At 44.6% G+C, this 25,057-nt stretch overlaps 1 protein-coding gene across 1 annotated transcript in view; it reads left to right on the forward strand.

Moving 5' to 3' along the window:
* LOC147703774 (polymerase delta-interacting protein 2-like) overlaps positions 1 to 25,057 on the forward strand; it is a 216,114-nt gene that overhangs the window by 152,434 nt on the left and 38,623 nt on the right. Inside the window, exons 7-8 of the mRNA XM_086932122.1 lie at positions 7,332 to 7,468; positions 13,366 to 13,392. Of these exons, the coding sequence (XP_086788248.1) occupies positions 7,332 to 7,468; positions 13,366 to 13,392 (164 nt within the window). The remainder of the gene's footprint in view (positions 1 to 7,331; positions 7,469 to 13,365; positions 13,393 to 25,057) is intronic.

Consider the following 25,057-nt stretch of genomic DNA (forward strand, 5'->3'; position numbering starts at 1 on the left):
CTGCACCACTCTACAAAATGCGGTTTGCGCAGATGCGTTAGGCAGGATAATCGGAACATTAAAGTCCTCACCACCTCGACAACTCAAATCAGGTCCTTCGCTTCGGTAGGTGAATTACAGGCACACGTGGACGTCTTGAAGGAGGTACCTCCTCGTCGCCAGTGAAAAGCTCAACTGTTACTCCTTCACTGCCGTATCTTCCGTTCTGGAATCCCACAGTGGTGTATTTCCTTACAATAACGAAAGGCACGGTAAATATGATACCCACATAAGAAACATGAAAATGCATATACAACCCAACACATCACTGTCTGGAAGCAATATACACCACACAACAGCAGAGCCAGTCAGTCTTGTGACCCAGAACACTGGCTGAAAGGCACAGTTGGTTTGGCCAGAAAAATGCCAACCTTGTAAATGTAGCATTTTCTGAATAGTAATTTAAAATCTAACTTTACAACTTTGGAGGATTTTGAATTGCAATTTATTGTGTGTAAGTCTCCCATTTAATAGGGAGGGGAATTTTCATCACTTAGTAATCCAGTCTGATTGCTTTTCCTCCAGTTTGCCTGCCAGGAAGCCTACAGGTTGATAGTCCGGAGGTCTACAGAGCCAAACTCTTCAGTAGTTGGGTCTGGGATATTTTGAAACAAACTATTTTTCCAAGTGCCCACACTCGAGCATTGATCTTCTTCCCTGAACTTTAGCAGAAAACCTTGGATTTACAATATTTTGGCCAGGGAGCTGGATACGTTTGTGAAGCTACCATCTTCATGCCCTAACCCTATCCCATAGGTAATCTCTGCAGTGATGGAGGGTTTCAGACGTGTGTTTGAATTCCCATGCCTCTACCTTTGAAGTTCCTCCCCGATTGCTCCTCTATATCCTTCTGGAGACTAACCCTAGCTAAGAAAATTATGTCTGTTTTTCCTTTGGTATAGAGCAGCGTCATGTCTCCATATGTTCATCAAACTCCCTTACTTTCCACAAAATGTTGCCTCTAGATAAGGTGCTAGGTTTTTCTCTGGCAAGAGCCTAACCAGCTGCAAGTAGACCGATGAGAGGGTCATTTAAAAGCCCTGTGGCACAGCTACCTGGAACAAGATGTGCGTTATAGTATCTGCTGTCCCAATCCTGCTCTATGATCTGTGGAACGATGGAAGGGGGATAGTAATATTTTTATTGATCACTCCATCTGTGATTAGTTTCCAATTCTAGACTGACACCACCAACCTAAAATCAATGCTCTTCTGCTGTGAGCAGCTCTGTTGTGGGGTCCACCGCAAGCTGTGTTTTGAGCCAAAATCTTCATTTCCCCAGGCAATAAGCTTTGACAGAAAAGTGGCAGTTATTCAGACAGCATTGGAGTATCTATATACATAATCTAAACCCTTTTAATATTTGTGCTGTTTTTCAATATCTGCACAACATGCACTTTTACTTTAGATGATAGTTTAGATAGAAGTGGAAATATACAGACTACTAACATGCTCTTCACAAAGTACCTTCTCTGATGTTGCATTTTGATGCCCTCTGCTTTGAATAATCACTTCCCCAGCAGTAATTGTATGGCTTGAGTTTGGGATGGACCGGGTTCTGCTTTGATTGATCTCCAAGGTAAGATAACTAAGTTCCTTGGCCCCACTTCTGATGCTGGAGTATACAGTAGTTAGCCAGAGACTGAATGTTTCCACCAACTTTAAGAATTTTCAATCCCAATCGTTTTTTATGTATACAAATAAAGACTAGTGCTTGGATCTGGGTGTAAAGAAAGGGGATTGAAATGTAAAATAGAGACTCCACCAGGCCAGACCCCAGTAGAATAAGGTGCTGCCTTGCCCTAATGCTCCCTCCAAAACAAGTAGGGGATGCAGTTCCCAAACGTTCATTTATCACTTCTGTTTGTCAAGATAAGTTGAGGCAAATCCCTTCACTCTCCCACCTGGATAGAAGAATTAACTCTTTCTCTTCCTGAGATAGCATGTGAACTCTGTGGTGCCCCCGCTCTCTACAAATGTTGTCTGAATTGCCCAGCACTGCAACTATTTCTGCCCAGTCAATGGTACAAACCAAACTGCAAGGGCATTTACAAGTAAATCTCTTTCAGCTGATAATGAAATAAAATCCATTTGGCTTTCTAAGGAGGTGTAATTCATAATTCTTCACATAAAAAACACAGCCAATGAAAGTTCCAACCAAGGTAGAACTACACAACCAGCATAGAACAGTTCAGCCAACAAGTAAGCGAGTGAAAACGACTTGCAGTATAACATCTCGAACAGCGAGGAACTCAAAATCCTCCCCTCCCTACCTCTACCATGGTCCAACCATTTTCTTATACCCTTCGAGATACCCCTGACTCTAATTACAAAACAGGAATCCTCCATCAGATCTCAGGGCAGAAAATGGCACAAACTTACACTTACTGCCCTAGAACCAAACTACCATAACAGTTTAAGCCCTCTCCCGGACGACCTTAACGAAGCAGTGCGTACACTAAATAGCGACCTTACGTCCGCTATTGAGAAAATCGCACCTCTTCAAAGCCTTTTCTCCCGTAGACAACAACCATCGGCCCCATGGTTCACGGAAGAACTACGGGCACACAGAAGCATGTGCAAAAAGCTAGAACGACAATGGAGACAGAACTATGATACAGGAGCTAAGGCCCTCTATCGGCAAAGCCTTAAAGAGTTTCGCAAACTCAAACGCCAATCCATGAGCACATACTTTTCCGAAACAATTGCCAAAGCAAAAAACTCGACCAAGGCCCTATTCAACATAGTGAAAGAATTTACTCACCCTAGCGCACTCTCCACTCCTGTGCCCATGTCACAGACACTATGTGAAAACCTATCTAACTTCTTCGAAGAAAAAATTGCCAACATAGCGGCAGCGATCCTTCAGAAAGATTCCATACCTTCAAAGATCCTACTCCCAACAGCACTCATGCATTTACCGCATTCCAACCACTCAGCAAAGAACTTGCTCTAAAGCTGTTTCAGGAATGTAAATCTGGTTCACCTCTGGACCCAGCCCCAGCTCTTATCATGAACGCAATTGCCCCCATCATCATTAACCCCCTACTAGACATCTGGAACTCCTCATTACTCACTGGGGTTGTTCCCTCTGACTGGAAACACGCCATGTTAATTCCACTTCAAAAGAAAACCGGCGTTGATCCTTCCTGTTTAAATAACTACCGACCAATCTCACTCCTACCCAAGCCCGCAAAAGTTCTGGAAAAAGCCGTCCAAAAACAACTGCCCCGCTATATGGAATCCAACTCCTTATTCCACGACACCCAATCAGGCTTTAGACCAGACTATAGTACTGAGTCGGCGCTACTCGAGGTATCCGAATCGATCCGCGAATGCACGGACAAGGGAGAGAAGGCCATGCTGGTCCTCCTCGACCTATCCGCTGCGTTTGATACCATCTCACACGACAAACTTCTGACTCGCCTGCAAGAAGTTGGTATCAGCGGCCCCCCCCTCGCATGGATAAAATCTTTTCTTACAAACAGAATACAGCAAGTGATGCTGGGACCTTTTCTCTCCTCCAAAAAACAGCTGATTTGGGGCGTCCCACAGGGCTCTGCCCTCAGCCCGCTCCTTTTTAATGTGTACCTCAAACCTCTGGCTAAAGTTGTGGAATCCTGTGGCGTCAAAGTAACCTTCTACGCTGACGACACCCAACTGGTGTTCTCCTTCAATGACCACACTGAAAAATCTTTTAACAACTTTTGCCTCTGTATGCTCAACATAGCCGCCTGGATGTCCGCTAACAACCTGAAACTCAATACAGACAAGACCGAGGTCCTGTTCTTTAATCAAAAATCACCTATACCCTTCAATCTCTGGTGGCCGTCTGAACTCAACCCCCCCCCAGAACCAGTTCAAACCGCCCGCAACCTTGGCTTTCAATTCAACACCTCCCTCTCCTGCAAAACTCAAATCAATAAAGCCACCTCAGCCTGTTTCGGGAAACTTCGAATGATAAAAAAAATCATCCCATACCTACCACTTGAGTCCCGTAAAACGGTAGTTCATGCCCTCATTACTGCTCATCTGGACTATGCCAACAGCCTATACGTAGGCGCCCCTACTTACCTCATCTACCAACTTCAAAAAGTCCAGAATGCTGCGGCCAGGCTGGTCTGCAACATCCCCTACTGTCATTCCATCTCACCCCACCTGATCAAACTACACTGGCTCCCAATAAAACTCCGTATTCAATTCAAGGCCTTAACACTGGCCTTCAGAGCGCTCAATGACCGAGGCCCAACCTATCTACGTCGCAAAATGAGGTTTTCACAAGCACCAAGAAACCTGAGATCCAATCATCTTCGCCTCATGATCTGCCCCCGCTTTCGCCTTACACGTACAGGAGGAAGGGCCCTGGCAGTAGCCACTTCCAAACTGTGGAATCAGCTACCCACAGAGTTAAGATTCCTGACGTCCGAACCCCAATTCAGAAAAAAACTAAAGACCTGGTTATTCTCACAGATCTAAAGATCCCACTTTACTCCTTCTCGACCCTCCTGAAATCATGTCTTCAGCGCCGGGACACCTCCGTCGGAGGTACTGTGCGCTCTACAAAATTCTAAATAAATAAATAAATAAACATCAGAGTGATGTGGCCAACTAATAGGCGGTCTGGCACTTGTGGCACAAATACCTTGGCTGTGTGAACTTCAACTAGTTTTTTATGTGAAGATTTATGGATTACATCTCTTTTGGCTCGAACAGAAGAATTGGATTAAATTGGACTTTACAGCACTTACTGTTGGATTGAATATTGACTTTTTCTCTACCTTTGAGTGCTCGGATTAGTTTGTTAATATAGTTTGTTCCTCCTCTCTGAGGGACATATTAGGGTTGTTTGGTAACTGACCATTTTTCCTTTGAGCACCTTTCAAAGATAGTCTTGGTTTTTACTTTCCCCATACGTAGTGGAGAGCGCCTATTGTTGCTTTTCTGACCAGGTTACCAAAGTGTGTACAAATTCCTTAGAAGTGGACAGGGGCTTACTCTAGCAATCCCAGTGTGTTCTCTTGGGGGAAAGTGTGGTTGAGCAGCCTTAGACTTATCAGAGAGGAGGGCTAGACATCTCCTGCATGTACATGGTCAATAAATGATTTTCTGGACTCTAAGGAGATCCACACCAATTTTGAAAAATAACACGTATCGTTATATATATTTATCATCACTTTCAGGTAAGTACGTTGCGAGTTAGAAATATTTACAGTTTTTAAAAGTTGACACATTGCAATTTCTGGAGCAGTATTGTTATCCTGTGGAGAAAAGACATACACTGAATACAGGTACTTTACAGCAACGTACAGGACCAATCTTCTGGACTTAGGTGAGTTTTGGGGCAGGGTCCAAAGCAGCACCAACACGTCAACTGAGGCAGCACTGGGGCAGCCGAGTGCAGAGGTCGATACAGCGTCTGGTGCCCAGTTTCAGTCAATGAGGTTCAGGCTGGTAAAAAATGGGCAGGTACTGGGGCCAGTCCGGTTTAATCAACACGGGGCTCAGGTCTCACGATGCTTGACGATGGGGGGACACTTTTGGTCTTCTTCTCCATGGGATGGCGTGGGTGTTTGCATCAGGTTTCTGTCACCGGAGAAACTCACAGTAGTGATTGCCTGAATAAAGAGACTGCAGGTGGTGGGAAGTCCACATTTAGTAAACCCAAGGTGGGCTTCGGATCTAGAGGGTCTGGGAACCATGCTGACTAGTTGGGCCACTTCGACTCAGGCTATGGGGCATTGGTGTAGTTGTGCTTTCTGGTGTCGGGTTTTGGCAGCCCGGAGTCCTCGCAGCTTTTCTGGTGGGCATGCATGGATTCAGTGGTGGAGCAGCTCGGCTACTCCACTGGAGTTCCCGAGTCTAGGGTGAAGGCTGGAAGTCCGCCCAGGTTTTTGGAGGCAGAGGCAGCTGCATGACGAGTCGTCTTTGACGCATTTGTCTGGTACAGCAGGCCGGGAGTGTTGACGCCATGTCAGTTGCTGGTTTTTTGTTCTTGCTTTTGTGACTCTTCAGTGTCCATCTTCTTTCAAGTCGGCAACATTTGATTTCCTGGTGCCAGGGGCCCTCTAAATACCAACTTTAGGAGCGTTAGGGGAGTGTAGAGTAGTAGCCAATGGGCTACTTACCCCCTATATGATGACTTTCTGTGGGCAATACCCTGTCCCAGGGTTCCAAATTCTGCCATCACAAAGATGGCAGACTTTTAAATTTCGTGTCCACATCAGGTAACCCACCTTAGGGATGGAACTAGCCCGAGGGTGAACATGCCCCTCTATGTACTCATTTTCCCACCTGTCCAGGCACCAAATGGGCCCTGGTCAGGGGGTTTGGCATCACCTCTGAGGGAAGGCAGAAAGACATACCAAAGGCGGCAGGCTCATTGAAGCTCCCTTCCTTGGAATGCAAATTTACAGGTCATCTTGCTGTAAGTGGTGTAAAACACCCTCTACCGCAGGAGGCTTTGTCCCTGATCTCCTGAGAGCGTTGACTGTCACCCCTGGGGGTCAGAAACTCATCTGTGGTGGCAGGCTGGTATAGACGAGTCAACCAGCATCCTAGTAGTTGGTAGGTTTTCGGGGGGTACCTCTAAGGTGCCCTCTGGGTGCATCTATTAATGAATCCAACTCTGGAATCAGTTTCAGGGAAGCCATCAGGTAGCTGGTGAACTCGTTTTACACCACTGTCCAGCACATGTATTTAAAATGGCTTCCTTGGTCACTTGCACTGGCAGTAATTGGACTGGCTAGCACATGTGCATGTCTGCTCATGCAGATATGTACACATGTAGTATAGGGCACCCTGCCTTTGGGCTGTAAGGAATGCCATAGGTGTTACTTATCTATACTGCATGAATTGTCTGCAGGCATGGCGCACAGGGATGTGTGCCATTTATGTTTTCAATTTTGTCTGTACCAAGACATGCAGCCTGCAATGGCAGTCGGCATGAGTTAGGTGAGGGGTCCGTTAGGGTGGCACAATACATGCTGCAGCCCTGGGAAACCCCCTTTAGTACAATTGCCCAAAGACCTGGGGTACTATTTACTAGGGACTTACATTGGTGCTAAAGTTATGGCCAATTGGGGGAACACTTGTACAGTTTTAGGGAAATGGGGTTTGGCACTGGGGATCTGGTTAGCAGGAACCAAGTGCACAGGCAGAAAGTGGGGTTGACCATGTCAAAAAGGGGCACTTTCCTACAATTTATACCTTGGAAAATGTATGCATGGAAATGGAGAAGTAATATTGAGTCTGTCTGCATTTAAGCCAACTGATTTTTTTCTGCGTTTTTTACAGAGCCCTTCTTAGTAGTTCAGGAGACCCTCCGGGCCTGGCAGGATAAGAATCACCATTGGCTAGAGCTGTCTGATGTCCACCGTGAGACCACAGAAAATTTGCGGGTTACAGCCACACCCTTCTACATGGGCATGCGGGTATGTTCTCTGCCCTGGGAGAGATTCATTGTGCTCTCTTGAATGTTAACACATTAATGCTCCAAGTCCCAGGGCACCTGGGGATGAATTTATAGTAACAGTTTTATATTTATTTGTGTTGGTACTGATGGAGAAACAACTCCTCGCTAGGGTGTTTTCAATGGGCACAATATTAAGGGAAGGATCGATGGGCTCAAACACAGTGGAGAAGGATTTCTTACACTACTGACCCTCCAGAGGGGAGATCTGTACACATACAAATGGGGCCGAGGTGGTGGCTGGCAGTGAAGGACACCATTCTTGACATCATTTCCAGCTCCCGGTGACCTCAAGCATGTGTGAATCCAAACTTAACACACATACAAGGAAAAGGAAAAATGCTACACTGTGGACGAACACACTGGATTTTATAGTGTGTGGGCATATATCTTGTCCCGGTGAACAGAAAAAAGTTTACCCTGACCGTATTCAATTCGCCACCAATCAGCTGTGTCCTTATTGTCACTGAGGGGGGTTGTTTCTTGCCTCTCAGACAATCTCCATGCAGGCCTCATTCAGGTGGGCCTTGCTCTTTCTCCTCATAAGGAGCCTGCAGGTCATAGGGCCAGGCTTTTTCATAAATCGTTGACCTAATCCGGACTTGGAAAGGAACCAAATCTACTAATGGGTTCTTTTCCTGGCAAGCATCTCCCTGTGCCCTTGTGAAGTCCACATGAACTGTATGGTTGTTTCGAACCTATATGGAAATATGTGTTGCACGTACTTACACAAGCAGCAAGGTACCCAGAAGAAAACCGCGGGAAGAGCTTCTTGCGTGTAGTGGTGGGCAGGAGCAGACTGCCAAGAGAACAGATTTCCATTGCCTCAGTCCAGACAGACTTCTACAGGGGCTGATCCACAGGAACTGCAGCATGCAGGCTGCACCACCCAGAAGAAAGAAGTCGCCGCCTGAAGACTAATCAGGAGGTCAGCTACCACCAATCACACCATGGCCTTGTACTATAAGGGAGTAACCATCCTCACAAACTGTCAAGTACACTATTGAACAAAAACACGCCAAGCATAGGAGGTGGCACCGCATTTCAGTAATGAACAATAATTGTCCCCCACACCGGTTACAAAAGTGCCTGCCCTTTGACACTGAAAGTGGAATCACCTAGTCACTTTGATCACCAGATAGGTACTGATATGTGTCAGTCACGCTGATTCTAAAGATGTCCTGTCAAAACTGATGGGTAACTGATAGTGAGACTGTTTCTGTTCATTGAGGGGGGTTGTGGCTTACCAAAACTACATTGCATTGCATTGCATTGATACTGATGCACTTTTGTTGCTTCTGTATGGATGTTCATGGCACTATGCCGTCCTGTTAGCTAATACAAGAGAGCCCCTTCCCACCCACATCCTGCTCGCTTTCTTCATTTCACGGTCTCCATTTCATACTTTAATTCTTTGCCCGTCACTTTACTCTCGTCTGTCACTATCTACCAATTACTACCCATTCTTCCCTATCACTCTTATTTTCTCCATGACTATTTTTTCACTCTTTTCCCATCATAACCAGCCTTTCCAACACTTTCTCTGTCAAATTCTGTTCTTTTCCTGTCACATATTCTTCTGGCTATTTTTTAAATCTTTCCATTATTATTTTCCACGCTAATTTTCTGTCATAATCTCCCACCACTGCTACAGTTAGTGTCACTATTTACCTGTCACCGTCAGACCCTTTCCACTAAATCTACATGTTCTCCTGTATACTTTTTCTCTTTACTCTCTCCACACCCACCCTAAGCTCTCTTCTGTAGTACAGATTATATATGTCAGTTTGAGACAAGTCTTTAAAAAGGCAATAGAACATTTTGCATCTTTTCCGATTTCTCTACTTTCATGCAGTACAAATCTGCAAGCAAACACCCTGGATAAGTAACTGTGAAGCCCACCATATTTAATAACAATGACAAACCACTAAGCAGTCTTCTCCACAAGCAGCTGCCAAGTTGGTTCAGTGAGTTAGTACTTGCTGCTAATACCTGATGTATTCTGTAGGTCAAATGTTTAAATCCTGGCAAGGCCAACTTTTCTTTGTGAGTGTTTGTAAATTGAGTATGATTAAATTGGTCAACAGTTTGATGTGGTGCACTGGCCAGCAGCTGCTAGGCTTATGGGAGGGTTTTGTCCCTTTGGTGACTGGGTTATGTGTTTCCGTGACTTCCATGACGATACTTCTAAGCTGATGTTCTTCAGAGCGGAACAAGGTAAGCCCTATGTGAAAATGTGTGATTACTTTCGGTTTTGGTAAGCCTCTTTCTCGCCTTACCCTTAACAGTTCACCAGAAATTATTCACTTTGGCAGCGAGTGTTGCAATGTCTACTTTGTTGTGCAGTATCCTTTTGATGCACTTTCAGGCCCCTGCTGCCCTGCATTAATCCCCTGGGATCACCTATGGAGGTGGTTTAGGAACCATACCTTTCTATTGATAGTGCACAGTTTTTCACTTTGGTAGCACATGACAGCCCTATTATATAAGTATGAATGATTAGTCCTCCTTGATCTTCGATAGTGGTCAGTGTGTATGCAATAGGATGAGTCCCTAGATAACTTTTCTGATTTAGTAATTTCCAATTTTGGTACAGTCAATAGGCCTCTTGTCTTTTCCATTTCCTCCTTATAAGGTTGAGAATTTGACACAGCTGAAACGCGTCAACTGTATTTAGAGGGGTCTATTGTATATGAAATAAGATGACCAAGCAGTGGAAAGATAAGGAGGATAAAATAGAGGGCATTGTGTTCTGTTACTCCTGATTGACTACCTCTGCAGTGGATCATTGTAGGGACCTAACTTTTGGACACCTACAATATGAATTATTGTGAGGACACAAAAGAATAAGATTGTCTTTTAATGATGTGTTTATATAGCAAATAGTGTTTTTTTGTTTAATGATACAGAGATTTGTACTCTGGGAATGTGGAGTTCCTCTGAATATAATGTTTAGTGGCAACTCTAACTTTGCACCTTAAATGAATTTGCTTGATTAATTCAGGTTTCAATAATGATCGAATGTCTTATTGTATTTAATTTGATTGTGTTATAATTGATCCGCATTTTGTACACCATCACTTCATTAAGTTGTTTATATAACCCAGGTGGTTGTGGTTATTTAGGCAAACCCCTCAGTTTGTTGCCAGAAGCTCAACAAAGCGTCAGGAGCCGTTTTGTTGCCTGTTGACAAAAGTTTTTAACTCTGTGTTACCCACCAATTCCATCGCTTGCACAAGAAGGAAAGCAAGCTAACACTAAACAACTACAGGCCAATATCTCTCTTAAATGGCTTGGGAATATTTTTGGACGGGCTTTGTTAAATAGGCTGCTGGAATGGGTCGGTAATTTTTTAACATTAATGTGCACCGAGTAGTAGTCATAATATTATACTTCAAGTTCATTCTTTGTGTGACATCAGATTAAAAAAATGTCTTTCAGTCGGGTATCTTTTTAAAAATCCCCATGTATCCTTTATTCTTCGTTTTTCCAATACCAAAACTCACATCCTATTAAATCATTAGCAGCCGACACGTTATGTCCCTATTTAGACTTCCTCAAGCCATATATTTCAATTTTAATCATCCATTCCTTCACATGTGTGGTGCTAGTGATCACTAAGCATAATGTTTGATGGGATGAGACACCACGCAGTTTGAATCTTGGGTACCTATAATCCACTTACCAGTTATTACAACTAAATTTGGATATGACTTATAGAGATTTGCTAAGAATTAATAGGATCATTTTAAATGGAGTTTGGAAAACTCGCTTGAATTGTGAGGAGAAGGGTAATTTTGCACTCTGAACGGAGGCATTTAACGTTGGGTGAGTGTTATTAAACTTGTTTTCCTTGCTATTTTACCCAAAGCACAAAAATCACCCCTCCTTATCAAGTCTCTTCCTGCTCGGTTATACACTTGAGCATACACACTTTGTTACAGCTATGATAATTAATTTGATCTGTATATTTGTTACCAGTAAGGATGGGTTGTGTGACCTACCCAAAAAGATCATCTCTGCATCTGTTTTGCTAAGCTTTCTCGTTTGCTAATAGTATCATGACTGATGATCTTTGCTTCACACACATGTCCACAGAGTACTGTTCCCAAATGATAATGTTACCATAGAATATGGAAACAGCCTATTTGCTTTATCATTTTTCCCGTCTTTTCCCCCTATGATTAAATCCTTTTTTAACTACTTGTTTTGGTTTGCACAATGTCAAGTTTGTATGTTTTTAACTCTTTTGAAGCCGGGTTGGGTGGCTTAGTGGACTAATGCGTCCACGGTAGGGGCATGTATTTGACAACTCATGATAACAGGTTAAAATCCCGGCTGGTTCACTCAGCCTTTAATCATCCTGAGGGAGATAATGAGTACTATAGAGTTTGGTAACAATAAACATCTGTTCAGCGCCAAGATCCCCACGGATGAACGTGTGCTTTATAAATGAACGTTATGTCATATCTTATTGCTGAAAACAGTAACCGTTGCAGAGTTCAGGGCAAAGCACAATGAATTACGTGCTTCTCAGCGTTTCCTCCACCAGCCCAAAACATTAGGCCCTGTAGTCCTCAGCCTTGGGCAGTCATCAGCAGCAGACAGAGCGGAAACTAGTGTTGGAGATTGTGCTAGCATCTTGGTGACAAAATTGGCTCCAGATCCCTTTTCAAAGAAATGCTGTGAATGTAAAAGTTCCATTTGATAATGGTTTTCTTGTAAAGGCTCTACCAATGATCTTTTGCAGTGAACTGGAAATTAGTTGCCCCTTTTTTTGTTGGTATTCTTTGGAGTAATCAGATATGTTGGAGTATGGTGGCCATCATGAACTCCTCATTCAATTCTTAGATTTTCTGGTTCATGATGCCCCTCCCTCCTTCCCCACATCTAAAGAAATTTCATGGGGGCATCAAAATGACGAGCATATTTTTTTCTCAATTATAGTAGCACACAATTGTCTGATATATATATATATATATTCAACAATCCAAACATTTGTTATGTAGTGTGATCGATTTTAACAATGCAATAAAATATATAATTGCCAACATGCTACAGGCATCGTTGGCTCCCTAAAGTGTTTACACTGTGATCTCTTATCAGAAATGGAAAGAGGGACCTTGGATGTTATCTCGAACCCTCCCCCACCTCCTCCTAGAGTAGACATGAGTGGCAAAACTTTGGTAATGATGGTCCAGTACGGAGTGGCTTATTGCCACTCTGATTTTTCACTTGAAGTACAGTTTTCGCTGTTTTCAGTATGATGGTTCTCTTTGCCAATGCCTGGCAACCCCCCCCCCCCCCCACCCCCCCCCCTTAGATCAATTCACGTGCTCCCGGTTTGAAGACCTCTGGTCTGTGGAGAGCTAAATTGTCTGTGCGCTTAATGTGCTTCCTTCACCTTTGACAAAGAGGAATCTAAAAGTGATGGACCTGTGCTCCCAGTTGCTAAATCCCAAAACCCTTTGTGATTCTCGGCACCACTAATAAAGTTACGCTCCTCTGGAGAGCTTTAATGAAAGCACGATGTTATGGTGTAAGATTGCCTCAAGGAAATAAATGAATGCTATTATTCAAACTTGCTCCATATTTTACTGATAATGTAAAAAAGGTAGTACAAGCTGCAGCGGCATCTACCACATTGCTATGAAGCGTTTCTGAAGGCCTCTTTGGGCATTCTGAAGGCCTGTGGGGTATTTCTTAACATCCGTGTGAAATGTTCTGTGCAGCTTTGAGTGCTGCTACTATTGCTGTGTTTGTCCAGCTATAAGATGTTTGCATGAGCGATGCCACTGTTAGAAGAGACCTGGTTTGCACTGTGGTTAATACATTATTTTTTCGCTTCTTTCCTTGTAGGAGACACAAAATACCCCTGTGTATTGGGTAAGTTATATTTTAGGGGAAAGCTGGAAGGGAGCTGGAAGGGAGGGGAGAAGTAGGTGTGCACCAAGCCCAGACTCTCACCCCTCTCACAAGTTGTCTGACCAGGGTGGAGTAAGGTGGCCTTTTGTGACCAACTACTTGTAACTTACTTGTTGGATGTTTTTGTGATTTAAATGTTTAGGGTGGACCTCTGGGGGGTGACATGACTCTGCTGTTCATTAAAATGTTCTGTGTAGGTGGGGTTTGTAAATGATGAGTAATCACCATCTCTTTCTGTCTCCCTGGCTATCTGATACATGTCATGCTATTGAAAATAAATATGACACACTTGTATATTACTTAGAGCAATTGTACTAATAAACAACCACTCACATGAATATTATTACAATACAAAGGTCAGATTTGAGCTTATTACCACTGTTCAGCAAAACTAACATGAGAAATTCCCTAATAGCTTAAATGCCACTGTTACTGTACACAACTCTCTTAACAATCAAGAGGCCTCTTGAGTGATTTTTACCTTGCTACATAAATGTAACCCCTTGTATTCTGGTTTTGGTTAAGTAGCAAAAAATATACATGCAGATGCACAAGGCATTATATAACCAAAGATGCCCACCCCAAAACATATGAATGTATATATAGAAGGTTAGTGACCTTATACATTATTCCTGTGTTCAATAACCTTACTGCTGACATCATTGATGACATCATTCAATGAGTGTGACCGTTTGCTTTCTGCTTCTGACATTGAAAAGTATTTGAGATACCTCTAGAGCATATTTGCTATAGCTTCTGTACTGCAAATGAGTGTATACAATTGCAACATGTTTGTCCTTCCTTTTATAGGCTTGTGTGTGTGAAGGATGTTGGCTCTCCGTTGAAAGTTGTCCACATGACAAAGGCTTTATATAGCAGGGGCTTCACTACATAACCGGGTTTGAGAGTCTGCCTGTGAAAACCTCCGTACATTGCAAAGTATGTGCAGAGTAGTGGCTAGGCCACTTAATGGGGCTAGTTTATCAAGAAGGAGTGGCTAGAGTTTAATTATTTTACGTAAACCATATGTCTATGTAAGTTATGCTTTAAATGAGTCTGCACCATTTAGTACTTTTTTCTTTTTTTTTACATATTTCAAAGTTGGTACCGTTTTTTTGTCTCTGTCCAAATGCTACACCCTGTGTCAAACTTGTCCTACGTATGGCTGAAGATTGTGTGCAGTGGAGCGTTGATGCTTGTAGGAGGTTTGGTGCAGGAATTTCCTAAGTGTAGGCACTGAGTCCAAGTCCTGATGGTGATTGGATGCAGGGTCCGGCTGGAGGCTATGAATGAGATGTCATCAGTGAAATCATTGATGTAATCGTTTAATGCCATGTGTGATGTAATATGAAGTCATAAGCAGTGCATGTATGGGGCACAAGTTATGGTTAGTTCACTGAACTGTACTGGCTTATTTAAGTAGTTTCAGGGTTTTTAATGTTGACTTGTGTCTCAGTTCAACACCTACCAATAATGCCACTTTAACCTTTGTTTTTTTCGGTGAAAACAAATATATATAGATATATATATATATATATATATATATATATATATATATATATATATATATATATATATATATATATATATATATATATATATATATATTCCATAAAAATCCAAGTTAGACGCGCACTCAGAGGTAAAGTGTACACAGTGTCGCTTTATTTGCTTTATTCACAGCAAATAAAGCGACACTGTGTACACTTTACCTCTGAGTGCGCGTCTAACTTGGATTTTTATGGAAAACAACTGACTGGCGGGGCTCTGCCAGCCTTGAACGCGCCACCGGACTGTGGGAGGTTCCGCCGTTAAAGAGCCGTGTAAAGGAAGTATATATATATATATATATATATATATATATATATATATATATATATATATATATATATATATATATATATTTATTACCTACTGGCGGTCGCCAGTAGGTAGGTCTAGTTAGGACCTACTTTCCATAGGACTAGCAATTTTTGTTTTCCCAATAACTTTGGCGCCGGTTGACGAATCTTCGCAAAATTTTCAAAACTAGAGATCAGCTCCAGTCAGCTCCTGACTTGAAAGTTCCGGGGTGATTCGCCAAGCGGGGTCGAGAAGAAAGGGGGGGTCCCAAAACGTGTTTCCCCATGTTATTTTCCATAGGAAACTTTAGACAAAGTTACTGCTCGAACTGCTGAACGGAATTATACCAAATTTGGCAAAAGGGTAGCCCTTGGTTCAGAAAGAGTCCTTTTTAGGGCTCGGCCTAGCATACACTGCGCAGCAGTGTCGCGCAACCGAGATATTATGTTTCCCCAGTACTGGGGCTTGAACCCGCCTTCTCTTCCATTGGCTAGCTTCATAAATGAAGGCTCAGTTCTGTCCCCGGCTTGAGCAGATTTGTGGGCGTTTCTTGTTTTTTTTAGCCCCGCCCCTTTTTTCCGTTATTCAGAGGTGGGCCATTGTGGCCATTTACTTTTTTTTTTTTTTTTTTACAGGGATGTTTTTCGTCATTGCTAACGGGATGGACGTAGTGTTGCCGCTCCCAGTCCCCTCTGAAGACCCATGTGTCCCCGTCCCGTGTGGTTGTATCCAGCCCCTCTCCCGCTGTCCGTGTCTTTGTTCCCATCCCCCCTCCCGCTGTCCGTGTCTCCGTTCCCGCCCCCCCTCCAGCTGTCCGTGTCTCCGTTCCCGCCCCCTCCCGAAGCTACTCACACAGACACCAGGAAACTTGTTTAAATACGTGTTTATCTTCAGGGTTAGTCCATTTATGCTCGGGAAAGCGTCACCGACACAAGCAAACTGATGCACGCTGCTGTAATTTAGGGAGTAAAAGCAAGGGCAGCTCGTTTGCAGTAGGAGAGGAGTTTGCTGTAACTCGGTTCCTGTGCCTTCGCTACGTTGGCGGCAGAACTGTCGTTGCCTTTCAGTTATAATTACGTTATTGTGTTGACATTCGGAGTTGCCGTTCGTGATTCCCTGGTGTCAGGGCTCCACTATCAGCGTTTTGCTGGGTCCACGGTGTCAATGATTTCCTGCTATCAGTTATACTATATGGTAGATTTAGCTTTGTCCGGGCGCTGCTAGCCTTGTGTCGGTATCAGCGTCGCTGATGTCACTGATGCTTTAGCTGTGCGAAAGCGAGTGAAGTGGAGGCGGAGCCACGAAGGCGAAAGCAGAGGCTGGTCATCACGCATGCGTACACATGCGCTGTCCGCGCAGAGCTACAGGTAGAGGCAAAGTGTTAGCGGAGCTGTGGAGCTGGCATTCTGAGCTGATGCAGTGAGGGCGCCCCCGACACCCTGGTACCTCGAGAGCCTGTACTCAGTGCCCACACAGGTGCCACAGTGTCAGCGACTGAGAGGACGCAGAACAATGGAGGACCGGCCCCCCGGCTCTTCGGGAACGGGCAAAGCCACCTTTGGCAGACGAGAGGCGGCATCGGATAGTGCAATCGACTGCTGCAGTGGCATCCTCGCTCCAGCGTCAGCTGCCCACTGACAGCCACCAGAGCGGTCGTCCGCCAGTAGACCCCCCGCACTCCTCAACATCCACTTCCCCTTAACGGGTTCTCAATACAGTGTGCTGTTTGTGCCTATCCCCTTCCGTAGTTAGACTGCTAACACTCTGTCCCCTTCCCGCACTTTAGAAATAACGGAAGCTTACTCTGACCGTAAGATACATCCTTCTCATTTTCTTCAAAGCCCCGTACCCACAATGTGCCCTCCATTTTTTTTATTTAGAACCAGTCCAAATTTCCCACAAAATATCTTCGATTTCTGACCTCCAAAAACAGTTCTGCCCTGTCTTGACCTCCGCACGGACAGTTTTCGTCTTGCCTGGCCCACTCCAAGATCCCTTGCGCCTTCTTCGACCCCTCCTAGACGCCCTGTTTCCAGCTTTTTTTCACCAAGAACATACTTGCCATGATTGGCCACCTTATACATGACTTTTTCAACACTGCTGATCCCAGCATGGGCTCCCGTCAGGATAACCCTCATAATTCCTGAATCCCCCTTCCCCGACCTGCCAGCTGACACCCTCGAATGGCATCTGTGGCCTTCCCGGCTCCTGATTAAATCTGCATATATTCAAGACCTCGTACCCCCTGGCAAACTCGATGCTCTGATCCTTTTTTAATGCCCAGGATACTGTGTCTCCTAATTCTTTTAACTAACTCCAACGTCCAAATGCAGTCATTCTCTAAACTCTACTGCTTTCCTCACTCGATCTCTCTATTCTTTGTATCCTGTGGATTTTCTATTAAACAATGCGCTCCTAGGATCACACCTGCCTTTCCTTGTTCAGTCTGATGGGAATGTGCTCATTCAGTTAGTGGCCTCTCTCGCAAGTGTCAGTTTCGTGTCTCTTGTGAGAGTGAGTCTGGCAGGGAGAGGTATTGTGCTTCCTGTTGTTCTGCTTCTTCCATGACAGTGCAAGCCTCCTCACACTGCCCACCAGTGCATATCACCCGTTTTTCAGTGTGATGGGAATGCGCTCATTCAGTTTGTGGCCTCTCTCTAAAGTGTCAGTTTCGTGTCTCTTGTGAGAGTGAGTCTGGCAGGGAGAGGTAGTCCCAACAATAACTTGTGTCTGTAGATTAGTAGAGTCACAAGTTGTAGTAACCACACAGCCCTCGAGTGCCATTTTCTTCCGGCTGGGGTTGAGGGAGGGAGTAGAAGTAGCTGCAGGCGGTCAGCATGGATATGCCTTTCCAAACTGTGGGTCAGCCTGAGGTCACGGATAGAGGACAGTAAGCAAGGGCCTGATGCATAATAGAAACATGGGTCTGAGCTCTGGTGAGACAGGAACAGACACTACTGCCAATGACTGTTCTCTCTGCCATTTGGACAGTATGACAAAGAGGGGGCTGTTGTGCCCAACCGGCTACCTTGAGCACGCTATCAGGTAGCCAGCCTTCCACTCCTATTGTAATGAATCAATTTTTGCAGACTCTGAAAGCCTCAGGGCTCAGTTCAGTAAATGTGATGGCCTTGTAGTGGAATGTGGGTGGCTCTGTCTGTGCGGCTGTGTGTGTGTGTGTGTGTGTGTGTGTGTGTGTGTGTGGCTCTGTGTGTGTGTGTGTGTGGCTCTGTCTATGTGTGTGTGGCTCTGTGTGTGTATGTGTGGCTCTGTCTGTGTGTGTGGCTCTGTCTGTGTGTGTGGCTCTGTCTGTGTGTGTGTGGCTCTGTGTGTGTGGCTCTGTGTGTGTGGTTCTGTGTGTGTGGCTCTGTCTGTGTGTGTGTGGCTCTGTGTGTGTGTGGCTCTGTCTGTGTGGCTCTGTCTGTGTGTGTGTGGCTCTGTCTGTGTGTGTGTGGCTCTGTCTGTGTGTGTGTGGCTCTGTCTGTGTGTGTGTGGCTCTGTCTGTGTGTGTGGCTCTGTCTGTGTGTGTGGCTCTGTGTGTGTGTCTGTGTGGCTCTGTCCGTGTGTGTGTGTGGCTCTGTCCGTGTGTGTGTGTGGCTCTATCCGTGTGTGTGTGGCTCTGTCTGTGTGGCTCTGTCTGTGTGTGTGTGGCTCTGTCTGTGTGTGTGTGTGTGGCTCTGTCTGTGTGTGTGTGTGTGGCTCTGTCTGTGTGTGTGTGGCTCTGTCTGTGTGTGTGTGGCTCTGTCTGTGTATGTGTGGCTCTGTCTGTGTATGTGTGACTCTGTCTGTGTATGTGTGACTCTGTCTGTGTATGTGTGGCTCTGTCTGTGTGTGAGTGTGGCTCTGTCCGTGTGTGGCTCTATCCGTGTGTGTGTGGCTCTATCCGTGTGTGTGTGGCTCTGTCCGTGTGTGTGTGGCTCTCTCTGCGTGTGTGGCTCTCTCTGCGTGTGTGTCTCTGTCCGTGCGTGTGTGTGTCTCTGTCCGTGCGTGTGTGTGGCTCTGTCCGTGTGTGTGTGTGGCTCTGTCCGTGTATGTGTGTGTGTGGCTCTGTCCGTGTGTGTGTGTGTGTGTGGCTCTGTCCGTGTGTGTGTGTGTGTGTGGCTCTGTCCGTGTGTGTGTGTGTGGCTCTGTCCGTGTGTGTGTGTGTGTGGCTCTGTCCGTGTGTGTGTGTGTGTGGCTCTGTCCGTGTGTGTGTGTGGCTCTGTCCGTGTGTGTATGTGTGGCTCTGTCCGTGTGTGTGTGTGTGGCTCTGTCCGTGTGTGTGGCTCTGTCCGTGTGTGTGTGTGGCTCTGTCCATGTGTGTGTGGCTCTGTCCATGTGTGTGTGGCTCTATCTTTGTATGTGTGGCTCTGTCTGTCTGTGTGTGGCTCTGTGTGTGGGGGGCTCTGTGTGTGTGTGGGGGGCTCTGTGTGTGTGGGGGGGGCTCTGTGTGTGTGTGTGTGGGGGGGGGCTCTGTGTGTGTGGGGGGCTCTGTGTGTGTGTGTGTGTGGCTCTGTTTGTGTGTGTGTGACTCTGTTTGTGTGTGTGTGACTCTGTTTGTGTGTGTGTGGCTCTGTGTGTGTGTGTGTGGCTCTGTGTGTGTGTGTGGCTCTGTCTGTGTGTGTGGCTTGTCTGTGTGTGTGGCTTGTCTGTGTGTGTGGCTCTGTCTCTGTGTGTGGGGCTCTGTGTGTGTGTGTGTGGGGCTCTGTGTGTGTGGGGGGCTCTGTGCGTGTGTGTGTGTGGTGCTCTGTGTGTGTGTGTGGTGCTCTGTGTGTGTGTGTGGTGCTCTGTGTGTGTGGGGCTCTGTGTGTGTGTGTGTGGGGCTCTGTGTGTGTGTGTGTGGGGCTCTGTGTGTGTGTGTGGGGGGGGGCTCTGTGTGGATAGCTTTTTTTGTAGGTGGCTCTGTCTGTGTGAGGGTGGCTCTGTGTAGGTGGCTCTGTGTGTGTGATGGTGGCTCTGTGTAGGTGGCTCTGTGTGTGTGGGTGAGTCTATGTGAATGACTGTGTGGGTGGCTCTGTGTGTGTGGGTGGCTCTGTGTGGGTGTAAATGCAATAGGTCATGCATATGCGAGCGAATAAGCTATTGGCATTGTAAATGACAATGCCATTTATTTAACGATTAAGCTATTGGCCTTGTAAAAGACAATGCTATTTATTTATGATTTAAAAAAAAAAGAAAATGTCATGAGCAATGCCAATAGCTCTACCTTTAATAATGCCGAGACCATTGCATTGTAAATGCTTGTTAGGTCTTGCATGAGCCTCGCATGCGCTGTTCTGGTGAGACATTTAATTACTGGGTTTTCAAAGTGCTACCCAGAGGCTTTTGCCAGCCACCAGCTTGCTGTTACGCACACAAGCGCACGCGACGTGAACAGCTTCCACAGAGCGCGTCCTTGCGCTCACTTTCACCGCGATCACTTTCGCTTTCACGGCTGTGCGGCCGTTACTTTTACGGCGGCGCGGCCTATGCTTTTTGTTGTGGAAGCGTCGCGTTGTTCTCGAGCGCTCGTGTTTTTCCTCCTTTTGTGTAATGCTTGCATTTTTCTCCTTTTTAGTTAGCTTTCGTCTTTTCCCCCTTTCGTTTACCGCCTTTGTTTTTCATTGCTCGGCGTGGCTGTAATACAGTTTAATAATTGCTGCTTTCGCCCTGTGTTCAGCTGCCTTTGTATTTAATAACACAATACAAATGTCCCTAGAGGAATCATTTAAATATTATTTCTTATTTCAAAGCATGCCACATATGTTAACATAAATTATCACAAACTCAGGAATTTCTCATGAAACAATGTTGTATGAATGTTTATTTAATACAATTTCAGAAAAAATATTCAATTAGACGTACGGCAACCAAAATACTACTGATTGTCTCCATCAATTACACAGTAGTAACAAAACACCTTTTGCTTTTCATACATTTGGACGAAAATCACCATATGTCAAAATCAAACGGATCTTTTTATATTGCTTTCATTATGCCTCAAAGAAAATAAATCCAAACAAAAAAGTGCCAAAGCGTCGACGTTTCAGTCTATCTAATGGTCTAGAAGATCCCCGAGACCATCTTCAGGACGGAGGAGTTGCACAATCAATCTAATGCAATGAAAACATAAAAATATAACATATACAGAGGAAACCCTGAGTTCAAAGAAAACATGAACAACTTATCTCTGATGTGTTTACGTGTGTATGGGAAGTGCCACAAATCAATAAAAAGTGCCACCAACGACCAAAAAACATGCTATTTGGCCTTCAACGTTCCCTGTAACACACCAACCAGTGCCACCATAACCTTAAATAGTATAAAAGTATTGAATTTATTCAAAGAAAAAATCCTTCTAAATATCCACATCTTAAGTGTACATATAACTATTCCGAACATCACTCCAAAACAATTACATTGCACCTAATCCAAGTGCACCCCAAGAAACTCCTCTTACCTCAGAGTAAGTCTCCAAATCTAGAAATAAAAAACGTATCACTAACGATTACGCCCAAGTCTAACCACAATTCATCCATCTATTATAGACGTAGAAAACACACAATCCTCACAAGTGAGCCGTACGAGTCAATCATTGAAATGAGGCCTGAGAATAGAACACCGTCGTCAATTAGAAACTGATGTCAAACTCGAAAATGAAACAAAATCAAAAAATCAAAAATGCTGTGTAGACTTAATTCTATTAGGAACCGGCAGTGCTCAGTTCTTCACTCGAATCCAGAGACCGAGTGCGGCGGAAGCGTAAAAGTGAACTTTAACCTCAGAACGTAAGCCCACGCCTAAAACGTCGCGTACTTGGCAGCCATCTTAAGTGAGTAGCCGCCAAAACATATTTGTATATAGCCTTCTAGTCCAAAACAAACAAAAAAGCCTCAGTCATGAAAATAAACAAAACAACTCTAACTTGCATCGGATATAACTCCAGTATGAGCGCATCAGTTAAGAACGTTCCACCATGAGTAAGTAAGTAATTAAGTAATTTTATTGTTCCACCATGATGCTAATCACTCTATCAACACCCTAATCAGAACCTTAATCAAAACGGGGCCATCTAGTTAACATGAGCTACCCCGTACCTAAGGTACATCACAAAATAAACAAACCCAACCAATCAATAGTCTAAATAGTCTTTTTCACCAAGTCAGGGCGTCAGTCTAAAGTCTACACTGCACATGTAGTCCTATTACCCACTCCATCACATCTTAAGTGTGTGGAACACAAGAATCACAATAACAAAAGCTAGTCAAAATGGAGGGTCAGGAAATAATAAGTACAGTCAGAAGCATTAAGACCTCACTCATGCCTCAGGGGGACGTAGTGTATTAGCACACTCTAAATGACAGCATAAAGGTAACCCTACCCCAGGTGTCTACAATGTTGCCTTACATGTCTGCTTCATAATATGTACCCTTGTAAAATAAAATAACAAACTTCAACAATGGTACATTCGCAGAAAACTAGTTGCTGAGAGACTTCAGTAATGGTACATTCATAAAAAACTACAAAGTTGCTAGTGCATGCCATTCAACAAAAGAATTCAATCCCTTTTCGACAGTTTTGCATGACCAAATCCATTTGTTCTTTTTAAGTGTGAGCAACCGGTCGACATTCTGCCGTCTCTTTGAACTTTTAACAATCTCCAGTACAAACCATTTCATATCAGAAAGAGTATGCGAATTTTGTAAATAATGCTCAACCAAAGGTGCCGTTGTTACTTTACAAAGTATATTCGACTGATGCTGCGTAATGCGCTTCTTCACCTCTTGCTTTGTTTTACCAATATACAATAGAGAACACGGACATTGTATGCCATAGATGACATTTTTTGTCAAACAATTCAAATGATGTCGTAGCTTCCATTCCTTTCCGTTCAAGATACACGTTTTGGGTACACGTGGTTGTGCAAGCTGTACAATTACCACACGGGTAATGTCCTATTACCGGCATTAAACCCCACGTTTTGTATTGTGACTGCGTGTTGTTCATTGTAGGCTCTGGCTAAGTGATCTCTCAAATTTCTGGCCATTTTAAAAGCAAATCGTGGTTGTTTTAAATGAGGTTCCACTTTCTGTATGAGATGCCAGTTTTTTAGGATAATCTTTTTGATAGTATTAAACTGAGTTCCAAATGTAGTTACACAAGTAATTGAATCATGTTGAATGTCTTGTGATTTTGTTTGTTCTTTATATAGTAACGCATGTCGATCGTAGTACCATGCGTGTTTCATTGCATGTTTCACTAATCTGTATGGGTAACTTCTCATCACCAACTTTGATTGTAACAATTTAGCTTCTCTGAAATAATCCTCCCTTCTGGTACAGTTGCGTTTAATACACAAAAACTGCCCAAAAGGGAGATTATCCCGCAAATTGCTTGGATGGTGGCTATTATATTTTAAAAGCGTATTCCTCGCTGTAGACTAATGGCTAGATTCCCTCCATCATTCCAGGTAGTTACATCTAGGAAACTGATGGTACGTTGATTACTCTCAATAATGAATTGTAAATTCGGATTCTGCTGGTTCAGCCAGGAATGAAAACCCTGCAATTCAACAGGAGTGCCTTCCCATATTAAGCATACATCATCGATGTATCTGAGATTATCCTTTATATGGGAACTAAAGGCATTGTTATTATAAATCACCTTTTCTTCAAAAGAAGCTACAAACAGATTAGCTATGGCTGGTGCAGAAATAGCACCCATGGCCACACCTTTCACTTGGCCATAAAAGTCTCCATTGAACATGGAGTAGTTTTGTTCAAGGGCAAACTTAGCACATTCTACAATGAATTCAGTGGGAACCTGATGTGGGCGCATTCTCTCACGCTCTTTTACTCCTGTGCAGCTATTCGGTGTGATAACTCCAAGTTCACTTCGCTGTTTAGTGCCCTCATGTAAAGCGCTCCAATTCCTTCGGGTCGAGTTTGCACTGAATAAAAGTGCAAAGAAAAAACCAGCATTGGCATAGCCTATAGGTCTCGCCTTTGGGGCCTTATAAGTATTTAGTTATGCAGCACAATATCCTTCGTGCAACAACATCAACTGTTGCTTGGCTAAACACTTATAAGGTCCCAACGGCGAGACCTATTGGCTTTGCCATTGCTTGTTGTTAAATGGTGTAAACCCGTTCAGTAGTTCCTGAGAAATTAGAAAAAGAAAAAGTTTCGATATCTATGGCCGCAGTGGCAGGGTAGAAACACCCTGACCCCCTAGGCCTGTTCAGGGGTTTTAAAACATTTTTTTTTAAACGAAGCACGGGCTCCAGCGCTTCATTTAAAAAAAGCTCCCAGGTGGGCCTGGTCCTGGGGGCACTATAAATTCATTAGCAGGGGCCCTGAGGAAAAGAAAACCAAATGGCTGGGCCCCGGGGATAGGGTCCCTGGGGCCAGAAATGGCCCAGGTAGGGGGCAATGTGCCCCCCTCCCTTAAAAAAAAAATCACGAATGGCTGGGCCCTGGATACCCCATCAGCCTGGTGAGGGGGGATGCGCGGCCCCTCCTCCTCTAAATCATAATTAAAAAAATAATGGCCAAGCCCCAGGGGATGTGGTCCCCGGGGCCAATAGTGGCCCAGGGACGGGGGCCACGCGGCCCCCCTTCCCTATAATAATTTTTTTGTAAAGGCCGGCCCCAGGGAATGGGGTCCCCGGTGCCAAAATTGGCCTTTGGAGGGGGGCCAGTGGTCCCCCTTCGCATAATAAAACATTTTTTAAAAAAGGGTGCAAGGCCTCGAGGCCAAGGGATGGGGGGCCACGCAGCAGCCGCCACCAAAACTTTTTCAAAAAAGAACCGGCAAATCGCTGCCA

This window comes from Lissotriton vulgaris, chromosome 7 (genome assembly GCF_964263255.1).
Source record: "Lissotriton vulgaris chromosome 7, aLisVul1.2, whole genome shotgun sequence".
NCBI lineage: Eukaryota > Metazoa > Chordata > Amphibia > Caudata > Salamandridae > Lissotriton > Lissotriton vulgaris.